The 21669-nt window shown below is 36.3% G+C and overlaps 3 protein-coding genes across 5 annotated transcripts; 2 read left to right on the top strand and 1 right to left on the bottom strand.

Annotated features, from left to right (window-relative positions):
• The first annotated feature begins 76 nt into the window (after positions 1 to 76).
• On the top strand, positions 77 to 6290 carry Mtl (Rac family small GTPase Mtl). 3 transcript variants are annotated; one of them, XM_076432253.1, is made up of 5 exons: positions 77 to 305; positions 785 to 910; positions 1292 to 1628; positions 1836 to 1997; positions 2510 to 6290. In XM_076432253.1, exons 2-4 carry the CDS (start codon positions 795 to 797, stop codon positions 1968 to 1970), a joined length of 588 nt encoding a protein of 195 aa, XP_076288368.1. In that variant the 5' UTR covers positions 77 to 305; positions 785 to 794; the 3' UTR covers positions 1971 to 1997; positions 2510 to 6290. The 3 variants fall into 3 exon arrangements, with proteins under 3 accessions (XP_076288368.1, XP_076288365.1, XP_076288367.1); XM_076432250.1 differs by having other exon boundaries at positions 86 to 305; positions 1836 to 6290; XM_076432252.1 differs by lacking the exon at positions 77 to 305 and adding an exon at positions 317 to 674 and having other exon boundaries at positions 1836 to 6290.
• Positions 2981 to 21598, bottom strand: Rod (kinetochore component rough deal). The gene is made up of 23 exons (XM_076432236.1): positions 16635 to 21598; positions 16152 to 16393; positions 15975 to 16076; positions 15786 to 15909; positions 15387 to 15538; positions 15124 to 15323; positions 14571 to 15043; positions 14090 to 14278; positions 13587 to 14011; positions 13357 to 13525; positions 13191 to 13286; positions 12806 to 12997; positions 12602 to 12732; positions 12424 to 12529; positions 12123 to 12363; positions 11920 to 12064; positions 11705 to 11856; positions 9647 to 11639; positions 9403 to 9588; positions 9111 to 9342; positions 8733 to 9035; positions 8575 to 8658; positions 2981 to 8299 (listed from the first exon to the last, which is right to left on the bottom strand). The coding sequence occupies exons 1-23, from the start codon at positions 16770 to 16772 to the stop codon at positions 8255 to 8257; spliced, it is 6120 nt and encodes a 2039-aa protein (XP_076288351.1). The 5' UTR covers positions 16773 to 21598; the 3' UTR covers positions 2981 to 8254.
• Positions 7176 to 8225, top strand: LOC143212931 (mitochondrial transcription rescue factor 1). The gene is made up of 4 exons (XM_076432249.1): positions 7176 to 7539; positions 7620 to 7762; positions 7821 to 7893; positions 7960 to 8225. The coding sequence occupies exons 1-4, from the start codon at positions 7342 to 7344 to the stop codon at positions 8146 to 8148; spliced, it is 603 nt and encodes a 200-aa protein (XP_076288364.1). The 5' UTR covers positions 7176 to 7341; the 3' UTR covers positions 8149 to 8225.
• Positions 21599 to 21669: the final 71 nt, after the last annotated feature.

Raw genomic sequence — 21669 nt, 5'->3', positions numbered from 1 at the left:
TGATCTGCCAACCCCGGTCCCACGATCTGAAATACCGACATCGTTAACAATACCTTATTCAACAGATGTCGCCATTCATCATTTCTGAATAATAATTGTTTCTGGTTGGAAGGGGAAGGAAGAGTATTGTCGAACATCTGTCACCAAGCGAAGGCTACGTCCGTTTTAGTGCCAAAAACCGCAATACCGTCATGGCACCCGGTTTTCTAATTTTTTGAAGAAAATCTAATTGTACATAGAAAAAAACGAGAAACGCGTAGAACACAGTGTTTTTTTTATTCGAATCAAACGTTCGTTCATATTTGGTGAGTGATCGACTGATAACTGGTTATTCTTGTTTACCAATCGCACATATCGGACAAGTAAACCTAAATTGAAGGGCTCGCCCTTCAATTAAGTCAGAACTGCATTACTCTTGTGGCTAACCTAGAAATTTGAAACGTGCATCGCCTGACGGGCTTAAAAGATGACTCAATGATATGTGTTGTGTTAATGTAAAATATATTTTCCATATATACATACATATATATATATATATATGTATACGAAAAATATTTTTCCCTTTGCAACACGTTCCGTGAACCGTGCGGTTGTAATTGACGATTATCTCATTATCGGTCGAAAGTAATTGCAGTTTAGCAAATTCTTCGGACTCGGAATTTCGACGTAAAACTGTAAATATTACTCGTGATTTTCGCTATTCGATATCTGTCGTACTTTTAACACTTTTTCCGTTTCAAATATTCTACGATAAGGAAATAACGAGATTTATTTGTTACTTCAGTCTTGGAAACATGAGCTCAGGTAGACCAATCAAATGTGTGGTGGTAGGAGATGGAACAGTAGGAAAAACATGTATGTTAATATCGTATACAACAGATAGTTTTCCAGGAGAATATGTGCCCACAGTGTGAGTACTATTGTTATGTGAATTTACATACTGTTTTGTATCGTTCGTAACGATAATAACCTATTAGATACAAAATTTAAGTGAAAGTCGTTCAGGAAAGTATTTCTTTTCTATGCCTGTAAAAATAACACATTCGAAACAATCTTTTTATTAGTCGCTTCTTTGGGTGGCTAATAATAGTAAAGCAGTATTGGACACCCTTCCGCTAACAGGAAGCAATCCATTCTGCGATATATTTTTATATCGGTCGTATTCCAAGAACTTTTATTCTTATATTTAAACGTAACAAATCTCCTTATGTAATAAACTACATTGAAATAAATTCAATTAATATATGTACATGTATGCATTCTGGAATATAATATTTATTCTATTATACAGATTTGACAATTACTCGGCGCCCATGGTTGTGGACGGAATACCTGTTAGTTTAGGACTTTGGGATACAGCAGGACAAGAAGATTACGATAGGTTGCGTCCGCTTTCATATCCGCAGACTGACGTGTTTCTCATTTGTTTCTCAGTAACAAGCCCGTCATCTTTTGAGAATGTTACCAGTAAATGGTATCCAGAGATAAAGCATCATTGCCCAGATGCTCCGATGATACTGGTTGGAACTAAAATAGACTTACGAGATGATCGTGAGACACTCACTGCCTTAGCTGAACAAGGCCTTAGCGCTATAAAACGTGAACAGGGACAAAAACTGGCAAATAAGGTCAGTATTATTTTGAATAATGTATGATCTCTCCTTGCCTCACAAGTTGTCCCTCGAATTGCTGCCGCATTCCTTTCAAATTCTTGCCAGGAGACATTTTGTTAGGCACGGAGAGTATGTAGCGTTTATAGCAAGTACGGATGGTAATATTTCAGTATCATGTACTATGCTTTCCGATTAACATTAACATCGAACTGTGATTCACAGATTCGTGCAGTAAAATATATGGAATGTTCCGCATTGACACAACGTGGCCTGAAGCAAGTATTCGACGAAGCAGTTCGCGCTGTTTTAAGACCTGAACCTCAAAAACGCAGACAGAGAAGATGCATTATGTTATAAATATTAAAGAATCAGGCATTAATCAACGTAGGTAAAGCCATATGTAAACTGACAGACTGAAATTAATTTTTGTCATAACAGTGGAAAAGAGAGAATATGAATGTTTTGAAATGGAGAATAGTAACCCATGCATTTTAATGAATTTCTCTGGCAGCTGTAGTTTGCTACATTATATAAACAAAAGTACAATGGACAGCTTGTTTGTTTGAATGTAAGCTGCGGAAACTAACGTAAGAGACTAAAAAAAGAATCTTAGACAACGAGAAAGTATGATATTATGATAATTTTTAACTATTTTACTTGTCGCATTGGAAAAGCAAAGCGAAATTTACTATAAATTTACACGATACGTCGGGTTTGTAGCATTTCTAACATAATTTTATAATATTGACCTACCTAGTCAGAATGTTAAGACGAAATGTAAAGTTATGAACATATCTATTTACATATAAACTTTTTATTTTTATAAAATGACAACTTTATATAGTTTACCGTTGTCATACCTTGTATTCTCTTAATTTTCTAATGCTGTGTTTCAGTGAATATCGGAGCGAAAGGAATCTCAATGATTTAATCGTAAAAGCTGCCAGACACTTGAACGTTTTTATATTTATAATAGTAAAAACATTCATTTTAGTATACACACACATACATACACACACATGATAGATATTACAATCAATACACGAGAAATTTTCACGAAAAATGTAAAATAGAATTTAGGATTATTTAAACGTACAGTGCCATAGCAACGAAGAAATCAAATTAATAATACGAACACGTTTTTCATGTCAGTTCTAGACAGTACATGTATGTATCTTAAATAGACCGTTTCATTAGCGAACCTAGAGAACGTGTAAAGGAATTGAAGAATCTCTTGCGACAGGAAATATTTTTCAAGTTACCTTAAAATTTTCTATAAATGTTACGATTGTAATATTTCTTCGTGTTATAATAGAAGGAAAAGAAAAGATACATTTATGTACAAAATACTGCCAAAAACATTCATATGACTTTTTATGAAACGAACATAATAGAGCTCTGTACGACACACTCTATTGTCTAGAATTTGAACATTTACTTACGCCAACATAACGCAGACGTTTGTATTACACGTACGTTAATATTTATTTGATTTTTGACTATGTGCTGACAGAACATTTAAACATTTTATATCTTATATCGTATCTCTATCGTTGCATGTGACGGATACAAGTTTTACAGATTGTTGCACCCCGCTGCAGTCTAAATTTAACTAATTAAGGGCCCTAAATTATTTCTCATAGAAAACTGGGACTGCATTGTAAAAGTAATAATCAAAATATATGTTAGACGCTGTAAGGATAAACGTATGGTGCGAAGTATGCCCGGAAAATGGAAAACATAGCACAATTTATTTTAAAGAATATTTCTGACTTTTTTAATCTACCGTTTTCACATTTACAAAACTAATTTATATCGATCTTCGCGATGAAATGAAATGTATTTTAGAGTGATCAATGGGTACACGCTGTACAGAACGAATAAGTTTTGCCTTATATTTCCTTTGCTTTAGATATTATGTCTCCAAGCAACGCATAATTACTTAGTCTCGATCAGCAGATTGATCGGCGACTCTTCTCATTAAATTCTACGACTTCTTCTCTTGATGCTCTAGCACCTGATCATTCTCAATGCAGTTTTCTTCTTTGGTATATTCTGGGACGTACCTTATAAATTGTGCCCATTATAGAAAGTTTCAACTAAGCTTTGCCTATTTATCAGTAGCAAAATCTGCGCTTAGCTTCGAATCTCTTCGCGTATTCTCTATAGAAAAGCCTATTGCTTATATTTTCTCTATCGCTCGACGCACAACAGACCCCTCTAGGTACAATCCTTCCTTCCCTTTTGCATGATTCTCAACGTCTTCCTTAGTATTCGAAACTCTCGGTGCAGAGTGAGACTCCACGAGACATCTTCAGATTCTTCTCGATCCCTGGCGAATAATTACCGTTTCTATCTTTTAGATCCATTCGCGGAAATGTCCTCCGTCAATTGTGAAACTGTCTTCTGTCTATTTGTACGTACGAATCTGCATTGTTGTTTGAAATAAGTGGGTTGCATGGAGACAGAGCCCTCGATGAATCCTCTAGCCTGCTCTCACGCTAAAGTTATACTTATACTTCTACGACTATTGTACCATAATACACTTCGTTCGCATTGATTGCTAATATTGGAAACATTAATTTCATAGATGTTAGATGCCCCCTGTGAATGGACACGACGGAAAAGAACAGTGTGATGTCGATTAACAAATATTCCTCCGCTAGTGGACATGCTATTTTTTATATTTGAAAGATGAAAAAGCTTAGAGGTATAGAAAGGTAGGACACGCGTGCCATATATACTTTGAAATTTATACAACGGATATCGAGATAACATACATACTTTGTTCGACATGAATTTTCAAAACGAATTGAAGACACGTCGTCGTATTTCAACCGGAAGATGTTTAGTATAAGCGAAAGCGAATTAAGAATGAGGCATAGTAATGCTTGCTGAGTGTACATACTGTAGCATAGTAGGTAACACGCTCTAGATTTCGATCAAGCGAACTTCAGCGACAAAGCGAATCGATTGTTTCTCCTAAGAAGATTTCAGTATGTACACAGTGTAATAGAATAATTGTAATCTGTTTCTCGAAAGAAAATAGCTGAAGTCGTAATAGCTGTTACGGTGTTAGCTATCCTCTTTCGAAAAATAGATGATAGATCGAAATATAGAGCGTGTTGCAAGATGTTTGCTTTACTACATTCGCTGAGACGTTTTTCAAGGTAGAAATAGATTATTTCTGGCATTTTTATAGCGGAAGATCGTAAACGTTTTAGTTGAGGACGCGGTATACATACGATACAATCTTGTAGATCCCACGTAAGACAACTTTTTACATTGATACTTCGAGTACAACTCAACCGAAGAACATTTAAGCCTAGGACTTCATTTTATATTATGTACATACGTACGTACATAAGCATTACACATTGATTACCGAATCGAAAAAAAGCACTCTAAAGTGTGTAATGTAACGATGATATATATATATATATATACACACACTTTGCATTTATTGTAAGTAGTGCATTTATTTTACAGTTATTTTATGTGTGTATTTATTGTGCACGTTCATTTATTCCTTACATATGAATCAAAGTGTGGAAAAACAAACAATCTTATTAGCGATTTCCTAGACGTTTTCTGAAAAAAAACAAGGCTTATACATTTTATAACAGTTTTATCAAGTATATAATAGATTTTCACGTTTTATACGATGAAGCAGCAAAGTAATGCACAATCTCTCTTCTTTTTTGAAAATATTATACAACTTTTTCATATCGATACTTATAACTTTTTTGCAGTATTACAATGTAAATAAAAAAATTTATTCTATTATTCCAACATATATTACTTACACCTAAAATTTGTCTCGTTACGCGCCGCAATTAAGCTGTTATAAATCTGCAAATTATTGTGACAACTAATTAACTATTTAATCGCAGTCTCTCGTTTTATTCCTTTATGAAAATAGAAACAATCTAGGCAGTCTATATATAGGAGATACTCGAATTTTTATCTTTGTGTATATACAGTGTTTTAGTGAATATATAGAGATGGAATTGATAAATGTTTTATTAATAATAGAGGTCTGAATTTATGTGTGTTAGTAAGATGAATTACACTACTTACAACTTGTGCATTTAACAAAAGTATTTAATACTGACTTACTCTTTTTTTGGAACAACGCAAAAGAAAAAGAAAAGAAAATGGTAAAGGATGCTACAAACCAAAGTCCAATGTTAATTTTAGCGTAACATTTATAATTTTTAATTATGTACTGTTGCATATATAAGTATATAAAGAATGGGTGTATGAAATGTAAAGATATTCTAGTCACCAGTAATCTGAGTTTATTTGTATATGAAATGTTTTACCGAAATTTATATTCGAATCGTGTCTGATCAATAAATATGAATGAACCTTTTTTACTAAAAGAAAGAAAAAAAGAAAGAAAGAAGGAAAAACAATCAAACTGAAAAAATGACAAAAGGAAATGACATGAAAGTATATAAATCCAATTTAAGATAATTGTCAATTTAAGTAGTATCAAAATAAACCGAGCATCAGGAATAAGATTACATTAGAATACAAGTGTATGTATATACATGCACTAAGATACAAATTTCATTGTCAGTAATGTATATGAACATAACACTTATATATATTTTCTTAAAATTTCTGTAAAACCACTAATTTCTGTACTAATAAAGCAGCATAAGGAAGCATTATGATGATATACAAATTATATTTGTCCTCTTCCATGCTCAATAAATGATATACAAACGATTAAAAATGCTCATAGAAAATTGTACGAAGAGTTTTATTTGAAAAAAGCTGATAGTACAAATCTTTTCCCAACGTTTTTTATACATATATCTATAGGATAATTTGATGAATAAAAATATATTATATATTTCTATTGTATAAACAAATAAAACGGATAAATTATTCATATATAATCTATATATATATTTTTCTTGTATTTATTATACATATAATACATGTTTACGTATGCTCCTTTTGCTGCTAATAAAAATTAATTTACATTCATGCATGTTCGAAATATATTACTGGGAAGCATTTATTTTTATTTATATTTATTTTGAGAAGAATTACAAAAAATGATTGTATATCCGAAAAAAATAAAATTTTTCACTCAAACGGAAAGTTAGAGCAATTTAGACTTACTATAAATCTCTAAAAAAAATATGTATTTCATTAAAAATTCTATGCACATTTCTGTTTAACTGCATATGCACTGCATATGTTATTATTGCAGACAAAGAAATATTAGGAGAGAAGGGTAGGATAAGTTAGTGAAAAATTTCTTTCATTTTTAAATCTATGCATGTAATTCGATTTAAATATTTTGATTAGATTACAGACAGATTACAGATCGCTGGGTCAAGTGCAGTCCAGTGCAGTCAAGTGATAGTGAGTTTTATTCCATTCGTAATTTTTATGTAAGAAAATTGTAAGCCGCATGCGCGCGGTGAGAGCGAGTCACCCCTCTAGTTACTTTATCGTCGTGGGCGAGTGCGAGTCAAGTGCAAACTAACCTCCAAACAGTTCGGCTCTGTGATTCACGGGTGTTCGCGGGGGTGGGGGTGCAGCACCAGAGCAGTGTGCCCATCAGTGCCCATGTACTTTACTGAGGCTGAAAAGTCGCGCATGCGCGAAAAAAAACGTGGAATCTGGGCACACTGCACCAGAGTGAAGTGAAACCCTAATCATGACTACTCTCATTTCTCGATTGTAAATTGTAACTGAAAAATACATGATGTCGTGGAGAACTACTTTGAATCTCGTACGACACAGTGTATACAAAAATAAACGAATAATTCATACATTCGAAACAGCTCCAATATCTAGTTGTCAACAATATAAATTGCGGCCAACCTACTCATGTTTACAACCGAGCCTCAATTCTATTACACAGAAAAGATTCAAAAGCAAGAAGCAGGTTTCCAGTCGAGTAATTAATTGCAATGATAGAAAATTATCTTTTATATTAACTTCGACAAACACTAAATGCATTTATCTGTACATTTATAGGAAGAAGAGAGTAGCGATGATGAAGAGGATTCGACAGAGATCGATGATTATCTACAGACACAGGGTGCGAAAGTTGTCAACACCTCTGTATCTTCCCTTCGGTTAGATGCTGTTGCTAAAGCTGCTTTTGGCATGTCACGCAAGTATGTTACTATTGTATATACAGCCCTGTACATAAATTCTAAATTCATCTTATTGCAGCAAAATAGACAAAGCATTTTACAATAGCAATCTTCGTGTCAATGGGGAAAAATGTTTAAAAAAGAGCGAAACGGTGAGGATCATTTTCAGATGAAGTTATTAATTTCTATAGTTCTCATCAACCATTTCAAATATTTAGATCGCGGTTGAAGACGAGATTGATCTAGTAATTGGCAGGAGTAATAGTAATCCTGCGTTTATAACAGTGCACCGCTGTATTCTAATGTCAATTAAGCCAGCCGAGGAGAGCATAGAAATCAAATTAATTAGAAACAAAAATCTATTAATCGAGGATTACGATGATCCGTGGAATGGTGTGATCGAGTAATGTTTAATACAACCATTAGGTAAGATGTATATATTGCTGTACAAATAATAAAGTTTGATACAAACTTAACAACATTATTTTAGAAAAATACTTTATTTATGTGTCATCAAATTTTGATCCCTGCCGATGCGTTCTCTACGATTTTGTTACACTGAAAAAGTATCGATCAAAGTTATCTCATAAGTTTTAAACGATTGACTGATAATTGGACTGCGGATCTTTATGCAAAATAAAAATTGTATGCATCGATTGCAAGGAACAGAAGCTAAATCGAATGTTATTCCTTCCCTTAATGATTTTAATAGAGGAGAAATCATGTATTGATATGTTCAATTTAAAAAATTTTTTAACAATTTCGAATTTCATCTAATCAATTTTACTATAAACGCATAGAGATCCGCAGTCTACTGATAATATTGTACTTACATAAGGCACACACAGTATTCCACTCAATGATAAGTTGTTCAAGTCTTCCAAGATTTGCGTGACGTTCGCTGCATTCTTGATTTTCTAAACATTTATCACTCGTAAACATCTATACATTCCGAGAAATCGTCAGATAAATTCCAAATAAGATTGCTCACCTCTACAACGTATTCTTTATCACTGTCGTTCAGAAAGGGTAATGTTGCAGCGGCAAAATGAGGCTGTTGGCACTGGAAGCAGTACTTTATAATGTCATTAAAACGTAACATATGCACAACAGGGCACGAGTGCAACAATTGCAACGCATCAAGGCAATTGTCGATTTGCTCCTGACTGGGATTGAAATCCATTTTTCTGAATGGCTCTGAAATGATCGCTTGCCATCCTAACAAGTACCCATCGCAATTTACAATCGTACTTACGTTTCGTACTTGTAATAGAATCCTTTTCAGTTCGTTGATCTAAATAAGGAAAATATATATAAGTACGAACTTCCGAATTCTCCGCATTTGTCTCTCAACTTTGTAAAACATTACCATTAAAAACTTGGCTAATTTGGTTAAGTTTTCATTCCACAAAGCGTACTCGTATATTTTAAAGTCTATGCATATTTGTGCAATGAGAACGAGAGCTTGCGACGAATGACTCTGGGTTTTCATTAACATGTGCACCAGTTCAGGCTTAGAGCATTTTGTGAATGTATTTATGGTATACATTATTCCCAATGATTCCAGTCTATATATGTACTTCAAATAGCGCATATATTTCCTGAGAAATAATTACGAAATAATTAAACGAACAATCAAAATCGAATGTATGCATACGAACCTAATTTTTTGAATGTCGCGTTTAGTTAAATCTTCCAATTGAACAGTGTCGACTATGGACTGCAGCACGTAGAGAGCTTTGTAACACGTTTCAGGACTATTGTCCTCGTAATCTTCACCGAAACTTATATTTATTAAAAAATTCGCCGACAATTGAATGTCTCCATACTCCAGGATGTAGCATGCCCTAAAAACACATTATGTTAAAAAGCTAAGTCTAAAACAAATACAAATACAATCTTTACCTCTGTAAATTATCATCAGAATTCGAGTTCGGTTCCAAGCTCAAGATCATCGAGAAAGTATCTGTAATACTCTGGTTGAATTTCATGTCTTTGACGTCTGGCTGTAGCCATTCTTGCAACAACTCCATCCGCAGCTTCACTATATTTATGGAGAACAGTTCGTTGATCGCATTCACTGCGGAATTGATGTCAGGCCTGTGATCTATGATACAACGATACCTTTGCGGTATAGTTTCATCCGTGTATAATTCACGGACTAATTTATGTGGGTTTCCGATCAACGACAGGTACTTCGGGGTTCCCAAACCATAAGTACGTAGAATATGTTCCGACGTAAAGTGTAGATATTTGAATTTGATTTTCTCGAGCATTCCCTCTTCGAACTTGGCGGATTTCTGAACAGATAGCAGAGCGTACTTGTAACATTCTTCAACAGCAGCTACTCGATCAGCACCGGGAGGTGTATGATTCACGACATAGTATAACGCTGCAGTGCCATAATAAAATGCTGTCGGCCCGGTCATTCGTTCTATGCACTTCTTTATATCGTTCAACAAACTGCTGTTTTGTTGACACAGGTTCCACTCTTTCGTTCTGTGTTTGTTTCCCCATGCGCGCGTTACTTCTCCCTTAATAGCCAACGTGCAAATGATATGCGGCTGCAAGTTTAATATCGGTGCTATGTCCAACCACTTCTCGTAGCTCTTCAAGTTCAACTCCGGAGTTATGAGCGTCCATAAATCAACTTTAGGCAGGAAAGGTAATCGCCATTTCGCTATATACGGCAAAGACGTGTTTCCTGGATTGAGATGAATCCACTCTTCGCGCTCCACTTGCGTAGGCTCGCTGTTCCGAGTATAATTCTGCAAGAAACAAAAGTAATTTCTGTGCTCGACGTTCTTGTCTCCTATGAGATCCATAAGGATTATAAATATCTCGTAATAATAGAAGTTCACTTCCGATAGAATAGTGGTGACGAAAGTTTTCAGGGAGGCTTCGTTCGTAATTTTCGCAGCTACCATTGCGCATTTTCTTTTCAGATCGTTCACATCTTCCTCGTCGATCTGCAACTCTTCCTTTCCATTCAGATTGGACACGTTCAATTTCGGACTCCAAGATTTCACTAATATTTGCAAATAGATTAACAAACAGTCTTGGATATCGAAACCGAAATCGGTGGAAAAATCTTGGTACAAAGATATCGCATTGTTCTCGTTGTGGTGCATGATATGCTGAAGCATTTCTCTTCTGGCTGTCGTATCGCTTGTTAAAATCTCTGTGTACGAGATCGAGTGTTTCGATAGTCTCTGCGCCCAGGAGTGCACCTTCATGTTGTCCTTGTAAATGTTCAAGTACGACTGGTTTTTACTTAACCGATGGTATTCGTGCGCAAGAATTGATATCCTGAAGTGTCGAGTGCAATCCAACTGGTACGTTTTGCAAGCGGAAACAATCCATTTGCACGCATCCGTTTCGAGCAGCATGAACAAACAGGACAATCCAAGATGAAAATCGAACGTTCGTGAGCTTATCACCTTTTTCAACAGTATCGTTACAACGTGGTAATACACTGTTTCAATTTCGGAATTGTTCTCAACGTTCTCTTGTTGTGTACAAGAATGAAAATATAAAGTCTTGATAATCTGTAGCAAGCAATAATCGTTGTGTTCCGCTGTTAATTTTCCCAGCTTGGATAGTACATTTTTAAATAGATCCTCAGCAGAATCTTCTTTTCCAATCTTCGTTGAATTTGTAGCATAAGATATCGGTGTGACCAGACGAAGTTGTTGCATAGAGATCACATCTCTGAACAATGATAACAAGAGGCCGCCCGCAGCGACAGCTAAATCTTTGTACACTGTGTATAATTTCCAGTTTGATGTTTCACTCTGCTGCATATCTAAGAGATGCAAACCGTATTTGTTGCCTTTGTTGAAGCATTCCTGATATAAATTTACCCAAACAACCAACGATAATATAGACTGCAGCTCGTCTGAAACACGATTTTATATTTACGATTTTACAACATTATATACTTTGATTATGAAAGGAACGTACCATCTAGACAAACACGCAATGCGGAAGAACTTAGATTTTGCATAGCGATCGCAGTATGTTCGTCCACTTCGGTGTGCTGCAAGATTATTAAACACATCTTGTATATGTACTGGCACTCGTCCGGTATCAAACTGGATTGGCCGTCTACAGATCTATGCAGTAATAATTAAATTATTTTACACTCTTTCGACATTTTCCTTTGCAAATATATTTACCTAGCGAAGTATTTAAATATGCCTGTATCTTTCGTTCTCTTCAACAACAGATACACAGCCTTGAATCGCTCTAACTTAAGCAAGTCAGCAATTTTTATAACTTTTCTATAGGCAGCGATAAAGTCACCGTTCTTTGGCACGTTCTCTGAAATTTGATTACTAGAATAAAATCATTTCCGGAATAAAAAATAATGATCTCTTACCGTTGCACAATTTTTCAATGTACTCTTGCAATATTTGATCTTTCTCCAATAGATATTCTTCCGTCGTAATGTGAATTTGGAATTCAGTTTTTAGTAGATATTGCGACTTCACTTTGGCTATGCCAGCGATGACGCTGTTGCAATTATTAGACTGGGCTTTGCAACTTTTCGAAATGTTTTCTAATTGCAAATTTATCCAGCCGAACATTTCGATGTAATGTTCGATATATTTAGGCGTAGTCTAAATACCAAATTATACAATAATTTTCAATAAAAAGTACAATAAAATATTATGACCCACCTTCAATGTTAAGCTAGCAGACACGTAATTCACAATTTGTTCGCAACAAAACAGCAAAGTGTTGCTCTCCAAGCATTCGAATATTTCCATTACTTTCGAAATATTTCTATGAAACGATGATTATCATAAATTTCAGTGCATAAATCTGCAAATGTGTGTATTAATTTAATTCGCTTACCCTTTGGTTAAGTGGTGATTTATACACAACGAAAATGCGCTTTTCTGCGATGATTGATCGTTTTTCGTAATCTGTTGAATATCCGAGACCATATCCTCACGATTTTCCTTTATTATGCGACGGATTAATTTCTGTCAGAAATAATTGTTAAGTGAATTTTTAACATTAAATGTGTCACAGAGTATTTTTCAATTTCTCACTAACATTGTTTAAACCAATACGTTCGTATCCATACTTCTTTAATATAAGCTTTATCGAGACACAGCTAAACTCTATCCTAACTTGAGACGCTAAAGCATGATCGAGATTGCGGCTCATTTCTGCTAGATTGACCATAGTTGAACTCCATGGGACCGAAGCTTTTTTTAATACTTCCAATGTTTGTTGCAGACGAGTCTGGAATACAAATAAATTAGAACTATGCACGAACTGAAGACAATGTATAATTACGTGTTGATCTTTATGCATTTATGGCTTCTGAAATGGTTCAAAAACTGCTAGAGCATAAAATTTGACAGAATTTAATACGATTTTTAAATAAGATTTCAAATTGCATAAACATCCGCAGTCTGGTTATGCGTAAATATACTTCTATATCCTGGATTAAACCAATTATCGTAACAACTCGTTTCTCCCATGGAGCCTCCTCACCGAACCACCAACTTTTCGAGCTTTTTATAATTTTCTATAAAAACATGATTGTAATTAAAATGTGAATATTTCTGGTACTTCGATTATAAACAAGACATGTATACCTGTACATACGAAGAAAAAATGTGGTCATTTTGTAAAGAATTATTTAACATATATTGCTTCAAAAAATTATCCACAAAATTCGGAATAATGTTAACATATATCTTGTCCAGTAATATATGAGAAACTTCGGCAGGGTTTCCAGTGTACGCATAAAGAGATACGGTTAATCTAGAAATTGTATGAACATATTATTTCGATGTGCGCCTCTAATTATTACGTAGAAAATTACCTGTAATCATCTTTCAGTTTTTTGATATCAGACATAGCTTGTCTCAAAGAAACAAGCTGCTTCAAGTTAATCGAATCTTTGTTCACGTAGTCTTGATGGATACCCGCGCACTGATGATTCCCTTCGAACTTCAGCAATTTTATGAATCTGTTGCTAAAATCGATCCCGATCTGAGGCCACGACTCGCGATGCGATTGTTCGAACGATTTTATCTTCTTGCATCCCCAGATGATGATTTCGCAGATCGCGTTCGGAGTTTGAGATAGTAAAGTCGGTATAAAATGCGATAACCACGGCCAGAGCATAGTTGGCGAAATATTCTCTGGGAGGGTCGAGAATGCATCTTTTATAAGTTCCACAGACAAATGTTCTACTATGTCTGGAAGATGTCTGGACCAAATCAAGGTAGCAGCTTCCATCTCTCCCTAGAAAGCAAGTCTCTTTGTTTAATAATTTATTCGTAAATAAATCGTACCAAGTAAAGAGCAACCAGTCCTTCTTACCAAACTCAGGTACGACATATATTCTTGCACCAAATTTGCCTGCGAGAATCGTATCCACTCTTTCATTGTGTCATCGTTGTAACAATCGAAGTTCTTTCTGTATCCCCAGATCAAGTGGAATGTTTCCAACTTGTGCAGTATACTGTTAATTAAGTCCAAAAAGTTCAGGTGATCCTCGAATGGCATATTCTAAAATTAATCGTATAATCAATCATCCGGTTAAAAATTACAAGCTTACGAAGTTCGCAATTCTTGCATTTTTCGACATTACAAAGTTAATGATCGAGGTTGAAAAATTATTTTATAATAGCCCAATCCTTTTCGAATAAAACAAAACAAAAATATAGCTCGATCGGACAAACAGTTCCCGAGATAAAAATTCGTAAGCGAGGCCCGTTCTCGCCGAAACGGGTAAAAATTGCAAACTTAGAATTTAATTCGGACCAAAAAGTGACCGATTTGGCATGGGAATGACCCTTACTGCAATGTTCTCGGTTATTCTCGCCCTCGCGTACAAATAAATCTTCCTCATCTGATTGTACTCCGGCAGGAGAACTTTGCTGCAACACTCTACTATGTGTTGCACATTTGTAATTTTATCGAGTATAGTCAGAAGTTCGTCTACGTCGATTAAATCAGAACTCTTCTTTGCCCAAGGCCCAAATTTAGATACAAGCAACGACGCTTTCGCAAAGTAAATTGGCTCTGTCGACAAATTGAATTGCATAGCAAATTCCTCGGCTTTTTCGAACTGTTCTCTCCGTATTAAACGTTGTAACTGTTCTTCTGGAAGACTATCCGATACAGCTTTTATTCGAATCGTATCTGCGTAGTTAGTATCATTCTGACAGTTATTAATGCCTTCCAAAAACAATATTATTTCATCGCGTGGATCTGTGATTTCTACAAGGTACGATGTGGCAGGGACATCTATCTGAAATTTTTGTTCGAAATCTGTGAAGGAAGTTACTAAATTATAATACGAGACTCTGTGTGACAAAAATGAAATAGTAGCATATAAACGTATTACATACCTGGAAAAGAAAGAACACGCAATTTACACATATTACAATCGTCACTGTTCTCTGTTACAACAAGAATTTGACACAAGCTGCTGTCCACATCTTCGATGATCGCAAAATCTAATACTGGTTCTTTGTATATCTTCAAACCAAGTAAAGTTCGGGGACAAACTATGTTTAACGTGTTATTTGCACATAAACATAGCATTGCTCTGTAATCATTCGGATTTATGACGTACTATTATTATTCATTCATAATTAAATATAATACTTACGCGTAACTTTTCAGAAATTTTAATTTGGTGTAGTTGTAACACTTCTCGTTTAAATTACAATACTGTTCCCTCGGCCACACGAACAGCATGCTCGAACACAACATAGCTACCGTTGTTTCTCCCCATATTGTGCCTACAGCAGCATGCGTTACCTATAAAATATTTATATATTTAACGTTTGTGTCGTTTTATGTAACAATTAACCCTTTGAACTCGAAGCAATTTTAATTCTAAAATCAAGACATTTGAAATTGAACCTGCTTTCTCATAGAGAGAACGGTGGAGCTTTTTGCAATTTATAGAATACAGACGAACTCAATAATATTGAAACTGTTTAGAATAATTCTATGGTCATTTTTAATGGCGCCAAAGGGTTAGAGATAAATCCCGAGGTCCAACCTTATTGCCAACGAAGCCTTTAAATATCTGGGTACATTGAACTCGATCTGCAAGTCCTTTGATCGTCGCATTATTTCTATCCAAGACAGCAGCTTCGAAAAGTTTATAATTGATCTGTGTTACTCTAAAACATAACAGTGACTGTAACGAACAATTGTATGAGAATTCTCACATTATTTCTCATATTACCTATAGATAGCTCCACTTTTTACAATGAGATACACAATGTATTCATCACATTCTTGTTGCAGAAATATCGTCACTACAGGATTCCCCTTGTTCGTAACATTTCTAAACATTAAAAGTGATGAAGTTTCACGTATTATGTTTATATTCTTTTCATTACTCAATTACTTCCATACTCACTTTGTAAAGATTACTTGTTCTTCAGCTAATAAATGAAGGCAATATAAAACTCCGTTTAACAGCACAACAAACAGATACAAACCATTATCGGAAATACAGTAACTTACTATTGGCAAATCGAAAGTTGCGCTTAGCAGCATTTTCTCACATGTATCATTCTCGAATACGGTGATCGACTTATCGATCGCTACACAGAGCCTTGAATATTGTACAGATGCTGCAACATTTGGCTGTTCTGTCACCTTGAACAGAACAAAAGATTGTTATTCATTCAGGTAATATAAAGTTTATTTCTTTGGCTATGTACTATTAAAAATTGACTAAAAATTTGGACGACCACGTTGCTTTTACGAAGTTAACGTAAAATCGTCGCTTTTAGTGTTAAATCAACATTTAAACATAGTAGGATTCAAATCAAAGGGACCGTTGTAAGCCGGTAGACAAGACTGGATTGAAACAATGTATTTAGATAACAATTTATACCTGGCCGTCGGATTGTATGGTAGCAATTGTGAAAATCTCGTACAAAGAGCCATTATTCTCTGCGACCGTTCGTGTCCCAAAATTGACAGTTTCCTCCTCTTTATCAAATCCGGCTGACACTTTGTTCCACAATGCCATTTCTCCTGCGAAACCGCAAAGCCGCGAAACAGTTATGAAAATGTTGACGCATGCGCGGACTGAACCGGTAACGGCGTCAGTAAAGTTTGTAATTCTATTTTGTCGAGATGTTGATAACGAGAACCTCAGGAAAATACTGGTGGCGCCATCTGTCAGCTACAAGGTATATACCGACTGTCGATGATTTGTCTACCAATTTGAGCGTTCTGCCGCTATTTTCAGATTTTCCGGAGCAGATGATTCGTGCCGCTGATTACATAGAGCCTTATGGGAAATTCGGCAAGAATCATTTGTGCTGGAATGAACTTCTGTATGACGTCATAAGTGATTCATGACGTCAAAGATTCTTTGAGGTGATTTTAGAATGGACACTACTGTGCAAAAGAAAGACGCACCCAGCATAATTATAAGATATAATGACAAACAATATCTTTATGTAGAAATTGTATTGTACAATGATTGATTTATTGCATTTAAAATACATATTAGATAATCCGCAATAACACATATTCTCAGAACTATTTAATTAAACAGCGGAATCCTTTTTCAAAACTTACTGTGTTCTTATTTGATTTTTTACGTTTTTCTATTAAATATGGCCGGGTGCTTCTTTCTTTTGCACAGTAGTGTGCTCAAATTAATGGGAGAGAATCACAGAGAATTGATTTGATCGGTAGAGGATCATAAAGTACTAAGATATTTTCGTCATCGTTCTTTATTACAAAACTGAAGAAAAAGAAAACTTTGCGAGAGTAACAAACTTTTGGCTTATGTGACTAGTTGTAATACTCAGCGGCAATACTAAATTAGTGCAATGTAAGTATGTACATTTGCATATGATTAGATGTGGCGAGCGCGGTGAAGGCCGTGGCGACGAAACGAACGAGTCGAACGATTTCCAACAACAATGGATCACATGTGACAAGCGACCGAATGTGTCTTTTTTTTCAAATGCAAATATAATGAACGTCCTTATATGTATAGTGTGTACAAAGCAATATCACCTGATTTTCATATAAATTTTACACTGGGATAATTTATCATACAATATACAATAGTACGTTTTTAAACTCTCTACTATAATTAAAAGATTTTATGATCGTTTCAATGACCGATTGTTTACACTGAACTCAACCTTTTGCACTCGCAGCTATTTTAACTTGAAAATAAAAGATTTCTTCCGGCCTAGAATACTAAATTCAATTCTATATCATTTTCTTCATTTTGATATATGTCGCACCCCCGCAAGAAAAGTGACACATCTCAAAAATGCAGCATTTGAATACATATTTTTGAATTACATAACCTCAAAATTGCCAGTTTTTGACTTGTGTCACTTTTCTTACGGGGGTGCGATATGAAATTGATATAATTCCTCATACAATACTTAAAGGTTTAGCAATTGATTAGATACCAATGCAAACAATATTTTGAATAATGGTATAGCAATTTTTAGTTGCGACTCTGAGTGCCAAGGTTAATAAGGGTAGTCCGAATTTTTTTCTGGTCACACAATAACTTTTCGAGAAGTCACTATTTAGGGTCTTGGGATTCGAATCGTTCAGTCACCGGCGTTCCCGATTCCATGTCGACGTCCTCGATGCTCGCACACGGTCGCGTTCTTCTTCAGCGTGAAACTGGAACTTATTTAAATTCGCATGGGTTTCGAGTAGGGTTTTCACAATCCACAACCTCCCACTATCGAGCTGATCGTTAAACTATATTTAAGTACAGACGCAACAGCACACTGTTCAGTCACTGATAAGAACGTCGTTCGCTGGATACACATGCAGGTGTTCACATTTTACAGGGTAGACTTCCGAAAGTCGGTCAAATCGGATTGAGTTCATTTTGCATTAGAGACATGTTTCCCAAAGGGATTTTCGAGTCGCCAAAAATCCCTTTCGGAAACATATTTTTTTGTTAGGGTGCTGCGTAAACGGGAAGCCAAGCAAAACAAACATGGCGTTGAAAGGAGCAAGTTTCAAATGATAATGATGTTCCTTTTCAGATGCAGTGTACACGGTGTTCGAGCCTTGAAAGTGGACAGTGCGTTTATGCCATCGATATCAAAAGTCAGCTGGATAATGGCGGCGTGTGAAGGGACCTTCAGAATTCGGAATTGTGATGCTGGGGGGATGCTTTTCGAATGACTCTATAGGTGCGAATTAGTTCCTAGAATTAAGTAGAGCTTTTGCGCTAACCTAATACAATGATTCTAGAATCTTGAGAAACCAATGAGAGGAGCAGAGACAGCGAATTCGGCGACCGAGTGGAACGAGACTATCGGAACGGGACGAGAGGACACGCCTAATTAAAAACTAAGTGTTCAGTCCATTGGAGCTGTACGCGTGAGCGCACGTCCTACGCTCGCAGTACCGTAACTAGAGCAATTACAGAGTGGAATTGATCTGCAACGAGTTCGCTATACCTGAGCCACCATCACTACGCTCGAAACCCTCTAATATCATATGACAGAAATTTAGAACGAATCGCAGATACAGTCGTGTGTGATGCGGAAAAGTATGCGAATACAGTAATCGGTTTTTCTTTTAATTTTCACTTAGACCACTTTCATAATTATGGGCACATATAGTGATTGAAAGTTGAATTTCAAGTTAGATTTAAATATAACGATGGAAAGTTGATATCGTAGAAGTTGCATCGAATAAATTTAGTTTAAGATAACGTGATGTGAAATAACTGATAAGATCATTCTTTTTTAAATCTTCGCTTAGACCACTTTCACAATTACGGGCACAATCGCATGTTTTCGCAGAAATGAATTTCTCTCGCTTATCGTTCGCAAAGGTTTAAACCCTGTTCCTCGCAATCCCAGAATCCCCTAGGCCTCCCTCTATGTACACGGGGATCCACGAGCGCATATATATGTATATCGCGATTGGACCACTTATGCAACGTTCATAATGAACGAAAAACCGGTACAAGTACTAGTCACGCGTGTTATATACAGGTCGGTCGTTTGTTTGGCTGCACTTTTTCCTTGCGTAACCAGATATTTTTGCGTTTCTCCCATGCAATCCAGCAGATTTAGGCGAGCGAATGCCAAAAATCCAAGTTTCGATCCTAGGAGATCGGTGGTTCAAAAGTTACGAGTGTTTGTGAGTGTAACATTGGTATGTTTTATTTAAAACGCTGAGAATCGCTCAACTTGAAACACTCGTAACTTTCGAACGAATGATCTCCCAGGATCGAAACTTCGACTTTTGGCAGTCCTCGCCGAAATCCACTGGATTGAAATTTCTGATTAAGCAAGGAAAAGTTTAACCTTTTTTTCTAAATAATCAGAACAAAACTAGTAAGTATGTATCGTAGTGACTTAGCGAGCGAGGAAACAACGCCTTCTAGTTACGGCACCGGCCAACGAAAAAATATTCCTCCGAACGACTTGTTCCTGCCTCCAGGCACTAGACGGCAACAATAAATACTAAATTAACCAACCCAGATAGAACGGGACAATCGATCCGCGTTAGTCGCCCGAGATTTCCTCGGCTATCCTTTTGTCGATTATAATATCGTACGATAATTCCCCGACGCCCGTTATTTCGTTAGCTCCGGATACACGAGCGCACCCCTTTATTATTTACACGTACACGATTTAACACTTTATTATTGCAACAGTAACAAAATATTCTTTTTACCCCCCCCCCCCTCTCGAAGCTCGCGGAAGATACGTTAATGCCCATTAGAGTATTTTGATTTCGATACAATATTCTACTTTCCAGTCTCTCCTCTCTGTTTTTTACGCGTTCGTCGCAGTGAAATTCAATCATTTTTCTTTTCGAGAAAGATTCGGAATGCCAGATAATCCGCAAAGTCTGCTGGCAGACGCGGGCGGCAGATTGGTGTCCTTCTGCCGCCAATCTTGCGCCAATATGGCGGCGGATTGCTTACTGGGTAAGCTTCAAAGGCACCCCGTTCTATCTGGGCATCGTTAATTTTCTCGTCGTTAACGCTATTACTGTTACACAATATGTACAACGTGTGCGATCGTGAATAAGGGGCGTGGTTCTGTCTACTGCGGAATCTGAACGCGCCTCGACGATCGATCTAACTTTGTTTAGAAATGCAATGTTGTTCGAGAACTTTCAGTAGACATGTCCAGGCAGAACGAATTGTTCAGAAACGAATCGATATTAACTCGATAATCAGTTTCCGTTTATTGTCGTCTGTCCTAGCTCGACGAGTCCACGTGACTTTCGCGTACTGAAGCTATTCTACGCTTAATCTCTTTCTTCTGTTGCGATTCGACCGCCGTTACGTTATACGCAAGGAAAAGTGCCATTGTTCTCGACCGCTTGTCGCCCGTCTGGGAAAGCAAATCGATTTCGCCAGACTTTCGATTACGTGGACCATTAGCCTTAAATTAAATAGACAGAGACAGAAAGAAATTGCTAGTTTGCTAAATCAAAGGAACTTCCAGCCGACTTACGCGGATATTAATAATTAAACTGCGAATGATCGACGGGGGCAATAATTTACGAGGAACGTAGACACTATGTTGGACGATCGCGAAACATTTCATGCCGGAAATGTTCTACTTTCTTGAATAGGTTCCCGAAGTTATTTCAAGTAACTTTCTCCTTTATGAAAATCTTCTGCGTGGTCTCGTTCTCGAATTATCAACGAAAAACACGGACCAATCAGCGCGCGACTACGGGACGCACTCCGCCTCCCGGGCGGGCCCAGCCAGAACCCGCCCACCGTAGCCGCGCTCTGGTAGGTCCATGTTTTTCGTTAATAACTCCGTAACGAAGAGACGGAGAAGATTTTCGCATTAAAGTCGCTTCGAATAACTTTCGGAATAGTTCTTTTCGAGGAGGATCGACTTTTTAATAACAATTAATAAAACATTTATTGAAAAATGTCGCCTCTC

This window comes from Lasioglossum baleicum, chromosome 10, assembly GCF_051020765.1.
Source record: "Lasioglossum baleicum chromosome 10, iyLasBale1, whole genome shotgun sequence".
In the NCBI taxonomy this organism is placed as follows: Eukaryota; Metazoa; Arthropoda; class Insecta; order Hymenoptera; family Halictidae; genus Lasioglossum; species Lasioglossum baleicum.
This window is presented reverse-complemented; position numbering and strand designations above follow the sequence as displayed.